This window comes from Bubalus kerabau, chromosome 6 (assembly GCF_029407905.1).
Source record: "Bubalus kerabau isolate K-KA32 ecotype Philippines breed swamp buffalo chromosome 6, PCC_UOA_SB_1v2, whole genome shotgun sequence".
NCBI lineage: Eukaryota > Metazoa > Chordata > Mammalia > Artiodactyla > Bovidae > Bubalus > Bubalus kerabau.
Window position 1 is genome coordinate 94,407,753 of NC_073629.1, and position 18,356 is coordinate 94,426,108.

The 18,356-nt window shown below is 33.6% G+C and overlaps 1 protein-coding gene across 12 annotated transcripts in view; it reads left to right on the top strand.

Annotated features, from left to right (window-relative positions):
- Nucleotides 1-18,356, top strand: part of TUT4 (terminal uridylyl transferase 4) — a 127,759-nt gene that overhangs the window by 63,278 nt on the left and 46,125 nt on the right. For all 12 annotated transcript variants that reach the window (XM_055585880.1, XM_055585885.1, XM_055585878.1 and 9 more), the window contains 8 exons: nt 658-746; nt 1,866-1,917; nt 4,345-4,414; nt 5,782-5,908; nt 11,452-11,571; nt 11,747-11,959; nt 14,970-15,144; nt 17,161-17,861. In XM_055585880.1, coding sequence (XP_055441855.1) covers nt 658-746; nt 1,866-1,917; nt 4,345-4,414; nt 5,782-5,908; nt 11,452-11,571; nt 11,747-11,959; nt 14,970-15,144; nt 17,161-17,861 — 1,547 coding nt within the window. The remainder of the gene's footprint in view (nt 1-657; nt 747-1,865; nt 1,918-4,344; nt 4,415-5,781; nt 5,909-11,451; nt 11,572-11,746; nt 11,960-14,969; nt 15,145-17,160; nt 17,862-18,356) is intronic.

The following is an 18,356-nucleotide window of genomic DNA, read 5'->3' on the forward strand; positions in this document are numbered from 1 at the left end:
ATACTAAATATGCCCATCAGTCCTAATCATGTTATTTTTCAACTTGTCCTCAGAGTTTTCCAACTCTGTTCATAGTATTTGCCTTATTATGATTTTTGAAATAACATGTTTGTTAGTTTGCAAAAGATGTTGGTGGCATGTTATCGTTTCCTTTATTTTGTTCTATGAACTCTTGAAAACTATAGTTTTTGGGTTTTAGGTCTGCAATATCAATTGAGTTGGCTTCATTTTGTGTTTTTAAGAGCATTGGCTGAGTGTCTGTGATTCCTTCCCCATTTAAAGTGCTATTGCGCATGTAAATAGAAATATCTAAAAATGTAGTTTGTGACAGTAACCATAGCTAGGTTAGTACATTCTTTACTGTTGCGTATTAAATGTGAAACATACTTCTGGTCATTCCTAAATGAATTATTACTAAAATTTTATCTAAACACTGAATTTGTATGAGTTATTTCTCTCTTCCTGAACCCTATAAATGAGAAACCTTTTTATTCTTTTGTAGATCAGTTAGAAAAGGATATTATTGTTTTATAATTCTTGTATTAGAATTGGAAGACACAGAATTGAAATATATGCAATTTCCCTATGACTGTTTATTTTTTAAAGTTCTCATATTTGCATGCTGTTTCATACTTTGATATTTTCCTTCATTTCCAGAGTGTTCACTTAGGTTGTATGGCTCATCTCTGACTAAGTTTGCTCTGAAAAGTAGTGATGTTAATATAGATATAAAATTTCCTCCCAAGGTAAGTAATTAGAAAAGAACCTTTCCTGTGTAGTTCTTATTTAGTAGTTAGTGTTTTTTATTATCTTTTTAGAGAAGATACAGGAGAATATAAAACTCTGACTTGTAGAATGTTACCATGATTTAACAGTGCTTTTGGAAAGTACTTTTTAGGTGTTAGGCATAGATAGTATTAAAGAAAGATGAGACAGAAAATAAAAAGGAAGAAGAGGATGGCATTAAAAAAAAAAAAGAAAGGAAAAATGCTTGTGTTTGACTGTGTTGAACAGTTATTGCTTATGGTAAGCTGCATAAAAAGAGGAAAGAATTTTGAAATTATACCTCTGTGTTCAAATCTTGGCTGCAAGGAGCAAGTTGCTTGACCTTCTTGAGCTTCAGTTCTTAATTTCCAAGATAGGAATAATAACTTTTATATTAAACAAGGTGATATATACCATGTATTTTTGTATAGTGCCTGGTACATTATGGGTACTTTTAATAAGTAGTGGCTAGAGCCATTAGCAGAATACCAGTGTTGTTTAGCATTGCTAAAATTGCTTATTTACTGATACACCAAACATTTAAAATAATTAGTTGACATTTTTTGTGTTTTGAATTTTTTGAATAATAAGTTTATGCTCAAGGAGGTTTAATTTGGGTGAAAGTTTTTTGATGTTTGATTTCTAGTCTGAATCAGCTGTTAACTTTTTTTTTAAATAGCAGCAAAGAACACATTTAAGGTAAATATTTGACATGGTTGTTATTTAAAGTAATATTTTAATCTAAGCCTTTTAGCCATGCTGCCAGTTGTAAATATCCTTTAAATTTCTTATCTCAACAACTTCTCTTTAGAAATCATGTGGTAATTTCTTTTTCATTTGTTTTGATATGAAATTGCAGACTTTTGTCACTCTAAGAACTCATTAATTCTAGGAGTGTTGCTAGAATAATAGCAGTACATGATTTATTAGATTCTACTTCCATGAATCAGACCTCTTAATATAAAAGTAAAACACTATTCTGTTTTCATTATTTTAACATGCAAAGCATTATTTTACTTATGTTTAATGAATGATCTCTAAAGTTTTGCAACTTGAAGTTTAAAATTAGTACATTGGTTTAATTTGAAACTTATTTTTAGATGAATCATCCAGATCTTCTGATACAAGTGCTTGGAATTTTAAAAAAAAGTGGTGAGTTTTACAAGTTGCTTTCCTAAAGAAAGTTCTCTAAATTTATATGCATTGTGCTGTTTATGTATGGCTATTCAAGTTATGTGTGGCTTCCCTGGTGGCTCAGATGGTAAAGCGTTTGTCTACAATGTGGGAGACCCGGGTTCAATCCCTGAGTTGGGAAGATCCCCTGGAGAAGGAAATGGCAATCCACTCTAGGACTTTTGCCTGGAGAATCCCATGGACAGAGGAGCCTGGTAGGCTACAGTCCATGGGGTCGCAAAGAGTTGGACACGACTGAGTGACTTCACTTGACTTCACTTCACTTCATTCAAGTTAAACTAAAACTGCTAGCGTGTTTGAGTCATTGATTAAACACAGATATATCCATATACATACATGTATTTAATAGGTTATGAGAATATTTACATGTTGGTTAGATAAAAAGCATCATATTTAAAATCAACATATTATAAACTATTGCCTTTTGGGTAATTTTAAAATTTTACCTTTGAATATTATGGACAGTTCTTGTGTAGAAGGAGACAGAAAACCTACAGTCATTAGATTGTTGATGAAGGAAGATTTAGGGAGAGACTTGGGGAAAAATATGTGTATGCATTGAGTAGATATGTTTTTTTCCCCACTTAAACAATATTAACCATTTATAGTACATCAACCAAATTATACCTAATAAGTTTTTCATATGTGGCCCTTCTGTCTGGATTGATTTTTATGTAAAAATGACATTCATATAGGTAAAAATACTTTTTGAATAAAAATTGTAAAAATTACATCTTTTTCAAAGTAAATCCCAGATCATGTAGTACAGTCTGCAATACTATTCTCTTGGTTTTATTTGCTGCTTTTCTTGTTATAAAGTAAATGCTTAAGAGCTTAGAATATGAAGCCAGACTTTCCAGACTCAAAATTTTAGTTGTACCACTTACAGGTTGTGTGTCCTTTGACAAATTACTAGTGTCAATGCTTCAGTTTTCTCATCTGTAAAATGGCAATAATTTAGTATCTTTTTGATAAAAAGACTGTTTATGAGGATGAAATGGGTTAAGCCATAGCTTAGAAAAGGACCCGGTATACAATAACTTCTTATTAAATTTCTGCTGCCATTGTTGTTATTATTACTATTATCATCCTAAATTTTATGAATCAAAATTACCTGTCAAAAATATTTGCATTTTGACTTAGCAGAGATAGCTTATTGACTTTAGCCATACCTTCTTATTGGCTCTAGTGTCAGTTCTAAACTTCTTTTCCTCTCTCTGTCTGCCCTGTCAGCTCTCCATTATTTATCAGCTTTTTGGCCATTTTTCAAGGAAATTTTTAAGGAATTATTTTGGTTCAATTTAACCTGTGAAGGGGTTTTAATATCATTTTCTTTTGTAATAAATAGCTAACTCTCATTGTGTAAAAGCTCTAAAGCATATTATTGATAAGAGCTTTTACCTTTTGAGACTCACTGCAATTCACTGTCAAGCTGGCAAAAATATTTAAAATACATATTTCCACTGAAATACATGGATAGTACATCTTAAATCACATAGCATAGGTTTTCAAGATTTAGTCTGATTGATGGATTATTCCCTCCATTATATGCCCTCTGTGTTCTTTCAGGACCTCTATCTTGTTATCTACAGGATTTATTTGCAAATTCTTGATTGAGCTCTTTGTATTTATTCATTGTCATATCCACCATGCATAATACAATTCCTGATATATGTCTCTTCAGCACATTTGTTTTGAATAAATTAATTCCAACAAGTACTACTAAGAGATTTTCTTTAAACTTCAAATGAGATAATGTTAATCCATCTATTTTTGTTTAGATTAGATATTTTATGGTGTGGAGCCTACCTTGGAGATGTAGAGAAAGACTTCAGAGTGGAAGTGTGCTTCACCTGTTAGTCCTTCCTTAGGAGCTTTGATTGGGCAGACTCTCCATATATTAACAGCAAATGAGGCCAATAGAGTTAGCCTTTTACTGCCATGGATAATTTAAAAGAACTATATTGTCAAAGCATTGTAGGTTCTCATTTCGTGACTCCTGTGGAAGTAGTCTTCAGAAGTAAGTGATGTCCTCCTCTGTTTACTATATGAAGGTTTAACAACTTTGACTAGATTGTATATGTACTTAGAAAAAACTTTTAGGGATGTTAAAACCTTTCTTCTTAAGGTAATTACAATGTTCTGATAGTACTTGGGACTCTGCCTGTCTGTGGTTTGTGATAATACAGCAGATGACATCAAGAGAGATAAGAGATTTTGTTGGGTTGATGCTCAATACAAGAACATCCATCATCTTATGGATTATCCACAGAAGCACTAAGAGTGATTTTTAGAAGGAGACTATTACATGTTTACCATAGAGTAAATAAACATTTGACAGGTGTTGACATTAGCTTAACTGTTTTATTTTTTTTTCCTTATTAGTATTATATGTAGATGTGGAATCTGATTTTCACGCTAAAGTTCCTGTTGTGGTGTGCAAAGATCGGAAAAGGTTGGTAACAGTGAAGAGAAAATAAAGTTGTTTTTTTTTTTTTTTTGAAATAACAGCAACCAAGTATGCAGTGAGTATTTCTAAGAGAGAACATTTTTATTTTAGATTTCTCCTTGGATTAACTTGATTAAGCTAGTTTCTATTTATTAAAAATAGCAAGCGTACTACAAGCTTTTGAACAAGAAATGGGGTTACCAGAGAGTTAGAAATAAAACGTTCTGATGCAAAACTTTTCATTTTTTTATTCACCCAACAGTATTGAGCACTTACTATATGTTAGGTACTGCTTTGCTTTCAAACTTTTGCTTTCTTACTTTTGTTTCAAAGTAAGAAATAGTCTTTCTTCTCAAGAAGCTCACTGTCTATTAGAATTTAGTTTCTAGTTCACTGAAATTGAGGTGTCATTGGATATGACTTTCTGTTTGGATATTTATAGGACTGAGACAGCAACATACCTTTGATAAAGGAAACTAAAATAATCCTATTTGAGACCAATGTGGGAGAGATGGAAACAGTACAGAAATAATAAAGTGTTCTTTTATTGATTATTTACATTATTTCTTGTATTTTAAGATTACTGTGCTTTCTTATTCAAAGATCTAGTTCAACTTCCTTATTTTCTAAATTTGAAAATTGAGACCTAGAGTAAGTGATTTATCCAAATTCAAATTATTCAGGGGAAAGTTAGAATTGGAATAGAAGTATTAACGATTTCTAGTGATTTTTCTACCACATTGTGTTAAATTGCCTTTGTGGCAACCTCAGTCACATTCTCCCTGCCACCAAAATGTTTCTGCTATAATTTTGTTTAAGGTATCTCTTACTTTCACTTAAATATAAGCATTACTTGTGGATTAATAGATAAATTCTTTCTAATCTCTAATCTGGAAATAGCCTAACAATAAAATCTTAAAAGTTGGACAGTAAAAATTAGATTTAAGAAGTATAGCTAGTTCAGTATTTCATATTTTGTTTTTATTATGTGCAAAGCAAAAAGAATGGACTAGGAAGATATGTTGCATTGTTTAACATTGATGTGATCAGTGTCTTTCCCCTCATATAAATCAAATTTTGATTAATCATAATGCAGCTTTTGAGATTAATTTTTCATGGTTTTAAGTACTAATTACTTAAGATTATTTTTTTCTGAAGTATGAATGAACAGATAAAACATCTTTAATTTATATGGAACTTGATGGAAATGATACATAGTTTTCAGTTAGCTGTAAGTTTATTAAAATATTTGTTTTTTATTATGACTTCTTAGGTGTTAACTATGGATACCTGCAAAGTATAGCCACAGGATTTGAAATATTCTGCTTTTTAAGGTATTAATACAGTGAAATTTGTTTCTTTTTCATTCACAGTGGTTTACTTTGTAGAGTGAGTGCAGGAAATGATATGGCATGCCTCACTACTGATTTGCTTGCTGCTCTTGGCAAAATGGAACCTGTCTTTACTCCTTTGGTGTTAGCCTTTCGCTACTGGGCTAAGGTATGTGGAACAGAAGGGAAAAGTACTTAATATTTAGATAACTAAGGCTTTTTCTTACACAAATATATAATATAAATTATAGTATTGTGGGGACAAAATAGTTATCTGTGCTGGACAGAAAGTGGTATGGCAGGTTCTGATAATGGAATGAAAATAAAGTTTCACAGGCATGTAGAGTTATTTAGAGATTTTGGATTTTTGATTATTATAGTTCATTCTCTTTTATGCCATATAGAAATATTCTTTTATATCTAGACTTAGGTTTTCACTCTTCCTGTAAGTTAAAGTTGTAAGGTTGTAAGATATGGTTACGCAAGTTAAGATTCTTATGTTTGCATGTTTTTTTTTCCAGTTTCTGTCTTAGAATATTATTCTCTTTCCTCTTAAATTGTTGATAACCTGCTGCAGTTTTTGAACGGGAAACTGCTAAGATTTAGGTATCTGAGTTTCCTAAATTAGAATTAACTTACATTATTAAAGGCTGTGGTTCCCCCTCTGCTCCCCCTTTCTACCCTTGGAGGTAGCAAGGAGTGGTAATTACCAGTATCAGTCCAAATGACAAGAGAGAGAAATTTTAGCTTTTTTGTATACTATTCATCAGTACAGTATTCATTACTTGTTAGACTAGTGATGAGTAAATTCTCTGTCTTACACAAGGAAGATGAATTAAAGGGATAGTGGTGGAGTGATAACTTGAGAACCAAAACAGACAAGAGCGTTCTTTTTAAATATTTTGCCTCAACTTTTGATTGGAGGAATCTCCCCATAGTTGGGGCAGAACCAGCTGAGTGGAACCACTTTAAAAATAAGAAACTGTCAGAAGCCTAAAGTTGGGGTGTCTTCATACGTAAGGCCTTTGTGTTTGTTATTCCCTTCATCTAAAATGTTCTTACCCCCACATATCCCTGGGTTAGGAAAATCCCCTGGAGAAGGGAATGGCTACCCATTCCAGTATTCTGGCCCGGAGAGTTCCATGGACAGAGGAGCCTGGCAGGTTATAGTCCATGGGGTTGCAGAGAGTGGGACTCACTGAGCGACTTTAACTTTTTCCACATATCCAGAATGGTTCACTCTCTTACTTTTTTTCAAGTTTCTCCTCAAATTTCATCTTACCAGAGTTTCCTGGCCCACCCTGTATAAAATAGCATCACTCTTTCCACCTTTTCCTTTTTTAATTTGTTCATATCATTTCGTACTACCTGCCATACATATATTCATGTATTGTTTATAATCTGTTTCCTTCTGTGAAATTATAAGCACTGTGAGGATAGGAATTTTAGTCTGTTTCATTATTCATGGCTGGTCCCAATGCTTCTCATTTTCCTGTGCCAGCTCAGAGTAGGCATTTAATAAATATTTGTTGAATACATGAACTAGTTCTTCAGAAAGATTTTTAACCCTTGGAAGTGACTGGGAGAGGTGAACCAGTCTAAATAAAATATAAGCAAGTGGAATATATGGAAGATACCATTGTTACAAAAGCTAATATATTGTGACCATGTAGGGTTTATTTCAGGAATATAACAATAGTTTAATCTCAGGAAATCTGGTAGCATAATGTATTATAGTAACAGTTTGAAGTGGAATTAACATCATAGATGCTGATAAGGCATATTCTTCCTTAAAGAAAATTCTTAAGTAAACTAGAAATGGAACTTAACGACTATTTTCTAAAACCCCCAAACAAAACAGAAGCAAACACCATCAAAAAGGTGAATTGCTCAAGCCATCTGTGTTAAAATAAGGAATATTACAGAGATGTTCACCAATGATGTTATACATTGTTTTGGAGATTTTTTTAAAAAATGCAGCAAGGAAAGAAGACAAAGTAATGAATGTAAATACTGGAAAAACAAAATGTTCTTTTTGCTAATGATATGATTGTATACCTAGAAAATTCAGGTTAAAAACTACTAGAATCTGTGATGACTAAATACAGTATAAACGTATAAAAACCAGTAGCTTTTCTCTGTCATAAAAATAACCTTCTAGAATAGACATAGGGAACAATATTACCTTCATGACAGTGATACAAATTATAAAATACTAAGGAATAAATTTAATTGGGAATTAAAAGGAAGAGAATTATTGAATGGTGAAAACAGGCTCTGAGCAAATTTATTTATTGAGAAAACGTTTGTTAAATGCTTCCTGTGTGCTACAAACTGTTCTTAGGTGCTGGAAACATCTAACAGGATGAACTGAGTCCTTCTATTGTGAAGCTTACATACTTGTGGAAGAATCAGACAGTAAACAAATATATAAATAACACAATATGTGGTAGAATTTAGTGCCATTAAAATGAGATGGTGTGTTAAGAGTGTGACATTTCATTGGATGGCAGGGAAGTCTCTGAGGATGTGATATATAAACTCAGACCAATGTAACTAGCCACTTGAACATCTGAGGGAGTAGCATCCAAGGGATAGCTCGTACAAAGTCTTGGAGGTGAGAATGGATTATTGAGAAGCAAAACAAGGCAAGAGTGGCTGGAGTGAAGCGAGTAAGAGTGAAAGTTGTAGTGGATGAGGTTAGGCAGATACTTGTAGTGGTAAGGAATTTGTATTTTAATTGCAGTGGGAAGGCATAGGATGAGTTTTGTAAGCAGTGTGTGACTTGATGTGATTTATGTTTGGAGAAGGTCTTTCTGGGGTAAAGAGTAGTAATGGGGAACAATTGAACAGGATTTTGTGGTAGATTAGCTGGAGAGGATAATGACCTGTGTTAGGTTAGAGGATATAAGATGATGGCATTTGGTTCCATCACTTCATGGCAAATAGATGGGGAAACGATGGAAACAGTGACAAACTTTATTTTGGGGGGCTCCAAAATCACTGCAGATGGTGACTGCAGCCATGGAATTAAAAGACGCTTTCTCCTTGGAAGAAAAGTTATGATCAACCTAGACAGCATATTAAAAAGCAGAGACATTTCTTTGCCAACAAAGGTCTGTCTAGTCAAAGCTTTGGTTTTTCCATTAGTCATGTATGGATGTGAGAGTTGGACTATAAAGAAAGCTGAGCACCGAAGAATTGATGCTTTTGAACTGCGGTGTTGGAGAAGACTCTTGAGAGTCCTTTGGACTGCAAGGAGATCCAACCAGTCCATGCTAAGGGAGATCAGTTCTGAATATACATTGGAAGGACTGATGCTGAAGCTGAAACTCTAGTACTTTGGCCACCTGATGCAAAGAACTGACTCATTTGAAAAGACCCTGATGCTGGGAAAGATTGAAGGTGGGAGGAGAAGGGGATGACAGAGGATGAGATGGTTGGATGGCATCTCCGACTCAATGGACATGAGTTTGAGTAAGCTCCGGGAGTTGGTGATGGACAGGGGAGCCTGGCGTGCTGCATTCCATGGGGTCGCAAAGAGTCACACATGACTGAGCGACTGAACTGAACTGAACTGAGACAGATTTGGGATAACTTTTATTAGTAGGACTGGCAGCGGTAAAGGACGTAAGAGTTGAGGGAAATGCTGAGTGATGACAACTGCTAAATTTTTGGAAAATGGAAAGATACTAAGTTTTTGGATAGAGAGATGGTATCCCTGAAATGTAAAATCTTCTTAAATTAATTTTCAAGTGTATAGTAGTTTAAATTAGAATCACCAAGAATTTTTAAAAAAATTATAAGATAATACTTTAACTTAGTATGGAAGAATAAATGTTTGAGAGTAGCCAAAATAATTCAGAAAAAGAAAACTAGTGGAAGAAGATGTACTTTACCTTATAAAACTGCTTTAGTCAAGTATATAACATTGGCATAGGGATAGACAAATAGATCTGTGGAACAGAATAGAAAGCCCAGAAGTAAATCCTAGTGTAAATTAAATTTTAGTCTATGAAAAAATAAAATATTTCAGTGAGAAAACAATGGTTTATTTAATACATGGTGCTGTCACAACATATCTTTCTTAAAGAAAATAATGTTGGACCCTTAGCACACTGCAAAAATAAATTCCACTTAAATGAAAATTCAGAATTTTAGAAGAAAATTTAAGAGTATATGTATATAACCTGTGGATTAGAGAAATCTTATCACCGTGGTAGGAAACCTAGAAGCTATAAGCATTTTTAACTATATAAACATTAGTATATTTTATAGGATAAAAGTACCATAAATAATGCCAAAGCAGATTAGGAAAAATAACATTTTTCAAATGTATATAACATATATAAAGGGTTATTATCTATAACGTAAAAAGAACACATACAAATTGATACATATTGTTGAAAACAGAAAAATTGGCAAAAGACTTAATAGTTCAGAAAAGAGCAAATTCAAATTGTTAGTAAATACATGAAAATTTGCATAACCTAGTAGGATCAAGGAAATGCAAATTGAAGTAATTATTAGATATTACATCTCACCCATCCTGTTGACAAATTTTTAAAAAACTGATAACACCTATATACCTGAAACTAACACAACTTTGTAATTCAACTATATTTTAATTAAAAAAAAAAAAACTGGTAACACCTAGTGTTGGAAACCATGTGTATACATTCTTGTTACAGATGAAAAGAGGAAATTTTACACTGATTCTGGAAAACAGTATTATAATATCTATTAGAATTTAAATATATCACATTTTAAAATCCAGCAAACACTTCCCTGGTAATATAGTGCATAGAAATGAGCACCAGCACTCAGGAAAATGTAGAAGGATAAATACTACAGTAGTGTTTAAAAGTGGCAAAAACTGGGAACAAATGTAAAAATCCTTGGGTGGGGAACTATTGAATAACCATCCAGACCATAGTCTATAATTTAATCATTTAAAAGGATACATTAGACATATGCTAATTGACTAAGGGGCTTCCCAGGTGGCTCGGTGGTGAAGAATCTGCCTGCCAACACAGGAGACGTAGGAGACACAGTTCAATCCCTGGGTTGGGAATATCCTCTGGAGGAGAAAATGGCAACCCACTCCAGTATTCTTGCCTGGAAAATCTCATGAACAGAGAAGCCTGAAAGGCTATATTTCATAGGGTCTCTCTCGCAAAGAGCTGAACATGACTTAGTAACTGAGCACACAATTGACTAACAGGAACTTTCTTGGTGCATTGTTAAGGAAGAATTATAATATACAGAGAGATATCTGTAATACACAATTTTAGTAAAACAGTGACAAAAATGATAAAATCCTCCCTATATTTATATAGAAAATTGGAATATATATATATATTTGTGTATGGTTGAGTATAGAAAAAGGCATGGAAGAGTACATAGAAGATTGTTAACATTGAGACAGAAGTGGGAAATATGAAAATAATATTTTTTAAAGATGTCCACAGTAAAAGCACTATGGGTGATATGATTCCATTTAACTAAAAAATATATGTCTTCATATGCAATAAGGAAATGAGTTGATACCAATTTATATACCAGGGTGGTGTGATTTCAAGTAATTCCTTATATTTTTCATTATTTGAACTTTTAACAATGATTATGGAAGGAAATAAAAGCTACTTTTATTTTGAAGGGAACAGAAAGAAAGTTAAATGGTGGTTCTTTTTTCCCCTCTTCATTTTGCAGTTGTGCTATATTGACTCCCAAACTGATGGTGGAATCCCTTCTTACTGTTTTGCTTTAATGGTGATGTTTTTTCTGCAACAAAGAAAACCCCCTCTTCTTCCTTGCTTACTTGGAAGTTGGGTAAGCATGAGTTTGTAACATGTATGTGTATGTATATATGTATGTATGTAGTTTGCTCTTGCAGAGTACTCTGTTCATACATTTAAAGCTGGATTTCTGGTTTGTCTGTTTGTTCATCTTGTTTTTTTCTTTTAATAATTTTTTCACTACCTGTCTGGAATGCCTTTTTATATAGATTGAAGGCTTTGACCCAAAAAGAATGGATGACTTTCAGCTGAAGGGCATAGTAGAAGAGAAGTTTGTGAAGTGGGAATATAATTCAAGTAGTGCAACTGAGAGAAACTCAATTGCTGAGGAAAACAAAGCTAAGGCAGACCAACCAAAAGATGATACCAAGAAGACAGAAACAACTAACCAAAGTAATGCCAGGAAGGAAAAATATGGCAAAGTAAGCTTATTTTGTTTTTGCTTTTGGCTTTTCTATCTGTAGAATTTGTGATACCTTTGATTAAAGCTATTTTAATAGTAGATTGACTGACCTTAAGTAAGCCTCTTGGCCTCATATTCCTCATCTGTAAAGTGAGGGGTTGATCTGGTTTAGTTTTTCAGTACCAATATTCTTTAATGAATTCATACCTCATTTTGAAAGACTTGTATTATTTGAATCATATCAAGGTAATTCTTTGTATCCTTTTCATTTAGACAGAAAAATTTTCCTTTAGAGATGGGCTGTGACCAAAGCTTTAGTATATGACTATACTGATTATGTTGCATGATTATATATGGATAAATGAAGACCTTATGCTTCTTTAGAGGGTGGCTTGCTTATTTAGTCATTCAGCATTCATTTATTAAGGACCACCTATGTGCCTGGCATTATCTTGAGTGCTAGATAACCCAAGATGAATATTCATGGATGATTATGTCCTCAAAGTGTGTAGTCTTCTGAAGCAGACAGACATGTTACTACAAAAATTACATTACAGATATCATTGCTGTAGCTATACTGAATTATATGTAGTTCTATAAACTCATATTCAAGTCTTCCACTTTCCTAGACTACCTTCTACCCTTTCCTCAAACCATCAGTACTCCAGCTAATGATTTTGCTTATTACTTCTCTAAGAAAACTGAGGCAGTGAAAAGAGAACTTCCATTCCTACCACTAGCTCCCACTCTCTGCACTCACATATTCTGCCTTGCTGCCTACTTTCATAAAGGAACTTCCCCTGTTGTTGTCTGAAGTCATTTTCTCAACTTGTGTATTTAGTCTCATCTTTTCTTGTCTATTTTAGAACATTGCCCTAGCAGTTCTGTCCTAGGTTACCAATTTTTCATTCTCGATTGATCATACATGCTTTTATTTCTCCCACTTGAAAGAAAAATCTTGCTACCACTTCCTTTCCCAGCTATTTTCTTGCTCCCTTTTGAAGAAAACCTTCTTGAAAGAATTGTTTATGTATACTCTTTCCCAGTTTCTCTGTCTCCTCGTAATTCACTCTACTCAGGCTTTGATCCCCATCAATCTACCAAAACTTATATCATCAGTGTCCTCTGCATGGCTAAATCCAATAGTTATTTCTTAATTTTTATCTTTTTTTATTTGTCAGCAGCATTTGCCAGTTGATCATTTCCTTCTCTAAAAAATTTCTTAACTTGGCTTTAAGAATACCACACCCATGACTGGTTATTCCTCCTCAGTCTCTTTGTTGGTTCCTCCTTTCCTCTCCAATCACTTTAATGTCCTTTTTTTATGTGTCTTTAATCTTTAATCCTCTTCAATCTCCCTTTTTTATGTGTCTACACTCCCTTGATGATCTCATCCAATCCCGTGGATTACTTCTCTCTTTCATAGCCCATCCAAGTCTATCAGGAAATCCTGTCATCTCTACTTCAAAATAAATCCACAGTTTGGCCACCTCCCCTGTTACCATCCTAATCCTAGCCATATGATCTTTGGCCTGGATTACTACCACAACCTCATAAGTTTCCTTGAATTTACCCTTCCTTCCCCATTTTATAGTCTGTTCTCAACACAACAGTCAGAATTGTTCTTCTAAAACTTAAGTCAGATCATGCCCTTCTCCTTCCCCACCCTCCAGTTGCCCCTCATTTAATTTAGAATAAAGGCCAAAGAGTGCTTACTGATGAGCTCTGTTTCCTTCTCTCTCTGCCACACTAGTTTTCTTTTTAAAACTGTTTACACTCCTACTTTATCCTACTTTAGTGTGTTTGGTCTGTTTCCTGTTCTTAGAATACTTTTTCTTCTTTTTCAAATCAAACCTTCTCAACAAGTCCTATCCTGACCACTGTATTTTAACACTGAAATCTCCTGCTTCCATATCCCATCTCCTTTACTAAACATGCTCAACTTTTTCTTATTTCCACAACAATTTTCTTCTTCTAATTTACTGTGTAATTTACTTATTAAGTTTGTTGTTTATTATCTTCTTCTAGTTTACTCTAGATTGTAAACTCCATTAAGGCAAAAAACTTTGGTGTTTTTTTTTCATGGGTATATCCCCAGTGCATGGCACATAGTAGGCACTCAATGAATAGTTGTAGAATGGAATGAGTGAATGACTGTTTTATGCTTTTTTATACCTTAGTGGTCACTTTTAGCCAGCATTCATCTAGCTAATTCCTTTAGAATTTAGATACTACCTTTTCTGTTAAGACCCCTCTGATTTAGAGGTCCATTTTAACTTACAGCCTTTACTGTAAATGTTAAAAGGTCTCTTCCTCTCCTAATGGTCTGTGAAAGAGGACCTCACCTTGTTTGAGTGGCACTATGCAGTAATGATAAGCAGCATGGACCCACGTGGTCCTGAGTCACATCCAACTTCATAGTTGTTGAATTAGTTATTTATGTGTAGCACTTAGAAGAGTGAGTGATGCATGGTTTACATGGGAGCTCCTGTTATTTTTTTTTTTTTTCTTTTATCCGCAGCACAGTGCTATGGATTTAGTGGGTTCTAAAATGTTTGTTGAATGAAGGAATTAGCTTTTGAAAACCCTGGGCCTTTACATAGATTTTATAAGTAATTGCTGTAATGGAAGAGTTATAGTAGTTATACAATGGTTAGCAACCTTGGTTGCACAGGAGAATCACTTAGGAAGGAAGCTTTAAAAATCTCTGTCCATTAAGTCATAGTCTTGGAAAGGGTATGGGAGATGGGAATGGGGTCAAACTAAAATTAGTGAATTTTAGTGCTCTCAGTGTGATTCTAATGTGCAGCCAAGGTTGAGAATCACTGGTTTAGTGGAAAGAACACAAAATTCTAGGAGTTAGTAATCTGGGACACTGTGTTCCCAGCTGTGCCACAAGTTGCTTTTTGGCAACTAACCCCTTTATGCCTCAGTTTTTGAAAAGGTGATCCATCTCTAAGGTCTTTTTAAGTTGAAAATTAAGTGATTCTATAGTTTTGTGAAGCTTAAAGGTATTTTTTCTTTTCTAGTCTCCTTTAACATTGGAAACACCAAATCGGGTGTCCCTGGGACAGTTATGGTTAGAGCTGCTAAAATTTTACACACTGGATTTTGCTTTGGAGGAATATGTCATATGTGTACGAATAAAAGATATTTTAACAAGAGAAAACAAAAACTGGCCTAAAAGGCGGATAGCCATTGAAGGTGAGATGATATGTTATATTTTATTTGGAGAATTTTTGTGTGTGTGCTACTCATTATCTATTTCTTTTTAAAAAATTAATTTATTTGTTTTTGGCTGTGCTAGGTCTTCATTGCTATGCACAGGCTTTGTCTAGTTGTGACGAGTCGGGGCTGCTCTTTGTTGTGATGCGAAGCTGTGGCTTTTCTTGGTGGGGAGCATGGGGACCAGGCATGCAGGCTTCAGTAGTTGCAACTCATGGGCTCTTGGAACACTGGCTCAGTAGTTGTGATGCTGGGACTTAGTTGCTCCACAGCATGTGGAATCTTCCTGGACCAGGGATTGAACGCATGTCCGTCCCCTACCTTGGCAGATGAATTCTTAACCACTAGACAATCAGGGAAGCCCCCTCATCATCTATTTCTAAAATAGTATTATATATAAATTTTATCCTTTCACTTTGTAGCACTGTATGCTACCAGGTTATCAGTAAATATTTTGGATAAATTCTTTATTAAGTCCATGATAGCTTAATAGGATTAATGCTTATTTGAAAGTTTCCAGTCTGTAAATATTATAATGGCTAGGGTTATTAGCTTATTTACATGCCTTTATTTTTAATTGTAAAAAATTTCAAAATATGGAAAAATAGAATAGCTATATAAATAAATAAGATAGATTTGAATATATTTGTGCCATAAAATTATGTTAAAGTATAATTTTAAAATTCAGTTTTTCATTGTCTTGTAAAGTACCTCATCTGTTAAATGTGGCTAAGCTAAAGGAAAAAAGAACAATTGATATTGACAAATAAGCTTTCATATGAAATCTCAAGAACATTAAGATAGAAATTAATAGTAAATATTGAAAAATAGTAAAGAATATTAATAATATGGCTTCCAAATTCTTAATAAAAAAATTTAAATTCTACAACATTTTGCTCATCTTTTATAGATAGGAAATTGAATTTCTGTCATCATTTTATTATTAGTCTGTTTAGACTGCACATTCTTCTGTTCCCTTCATCCTCTGTATACCTTCTCTACTGTCAGTTGGACCTATAGATACTCTCATGCACTCACATCTTTTACTCTCTTGAGGTCTGAAGTCTGCAACCATCATAATTTCTCTGCCTTTTTTTCCCCCTAGAAAAGGGAAAGAGGCTAGGTAAAGCTTTTTAAAGCCTATGGATTTAGATAACAGTAAAAAAAAAAAAGTAACAGATGCCCCAATCTTAATATTATGAAGCCTGGCCTATTATTAATTCTTTTACTTAATGATCTTCAGTAGTGGAGAAAATGTGTGTTGTCTTTTGGGTGGCTTCATTCTTTTTTCCTGGGGCATATTTTTATTAAGGCTTATAAAATCCAAACACCCATAAACATTTTGAGAATTCTGTTCTATGCTCCTAGTAATGAGGATTCAGTTGTCACAAGCATTTTCAGCATAGACATTTTATACTGGATCAGAATTGAAATTTTGGTTTAATCTTTACTTTTAGGTTTCTTTCTACTTTTCTTTCTATTATTTCTCTTTCTTTCTGTCTTTAATTTTCTGATTATTACTGAAGTTAATCTTAAAATATAACTTGAATCCTTGAGAGTTTTAGGTTGTATATTATTTGTTTAAATTGCAAGGCGTATATAACTAAAGAATACTATGACAAGAGATGAAAATTATTAATAAAATAGGTCCCGGAGCTTGAAAAATTTCACTCTAAGACTGTACAGTGAAACATGTTAGCATAGCTTTTTCTACCAATTTCATCACTTCAATTTTGTAATTACTAAGTTGGCCTCCTCAGCCATTCTGTCATTAATTACCTTATTTTATTCTTTTCTCCCTCTTTTTTTTTTTTTTTAAGTTTTTTATTTTATGATAGAAACAGAAGAAAGACACTGCTTTTTCATTTCCAGTTAGCAGGAACTCTCACTGGGAGTAGGGAAACGTACTCTGCTGACAATGTAGCTGTTCGTATAAGCTTGGAAATGTAGTTTGTTAGTAAATACTTAGCTACTGACTATTTTCTTTTTTACTAGATCCATTTTCAATCAAGAGGAATGTTGCACGGAGCTTGAACAGCCAGCTTGTCTATGAATATGTTGTAGAGAGATTCAGGGCAGCTTATCGTTACTTTGCCTGTCCTCAGAAGAAGGGTGGAAATAAATCTACAGTGGATTCCATGAAAAAAGAGAAGGGGAAAATAAGCAATAAGAAACCAGTGAAAACTGAAACTGTGGCATCCAGTTGTTGCACTCTACTTGGGGAAAGCACAGAAAAAGTAAATGCAGGAAGAGGTCAACCTGATAAATACAATGAAATGGAATGTACATCACAGCGATGTATTACTGAAGCTGATAATTTGTTGGTAAATGATCTAGATTTGGCTGAACGTGGACAGGAATCTTCATCTCTTTCTACCAGTGAAAACAGTGAATTAGAGCCCAAATCAATTAAAAATCAAGATGTTTTAGCACCTTCAGAAACTTGTTTTAAAAAGGATTTCAGCCAGTATAATTGCATTGATTATAAATCCCCTGAACCAGATGAATCTTCTGGTACAGACTGTAGGTCAGATTTAGAAACAAAAAGTTCACATCAGATTGTGTGCACTGACACATCTGCTACCTCTTGCAACTGCAAAGCTACAGAAGATGCTTCTGACCCTAATGATGATGAGAACCACCCCATCCAGGAATTATATTATGTGTTTGATAAGTTTATTTTAACCTCTGGCAAGGTAGGATACAGTTTGTAAACACTCTGTAAGATTTTGTGGTTGTTGTATGACTCTGTATTTAATGGTTTTTAGATTCAGAAATGTAAAAATAGCTTCTGTGATGTTAGACTGCTTTTGGAATGGTATTTTGGTGTGTGTGTGTGTGTGTGTGTATATATATATATATATATATATTTTTTTTTTTTTTTTTTTTTTTTTTTTACTTTTTGTGTATTTGCCTTATAAGAATGTACATGAAACCCTGAAAAGCACTCTTTTTCTGGTTGGTGTGCTTAACTTTTTCATATATGAAAGGATTTGTTACAAAAGTGAGTTTGGTAAAGGCAGCATATATTTTAAGTTTTGTTGCTTTTTTATAGGTGTGATTATATTTCCTTCTACAAAGGAGAACACAGTGTAAACTTTAATAGTATTTTAAAGTTTTTTTGATGAGGCTTAGGAGCTGTTATATAAACTTAACTAAAGATAGTTGAGTTAAAACTATGTAAAGTCAGG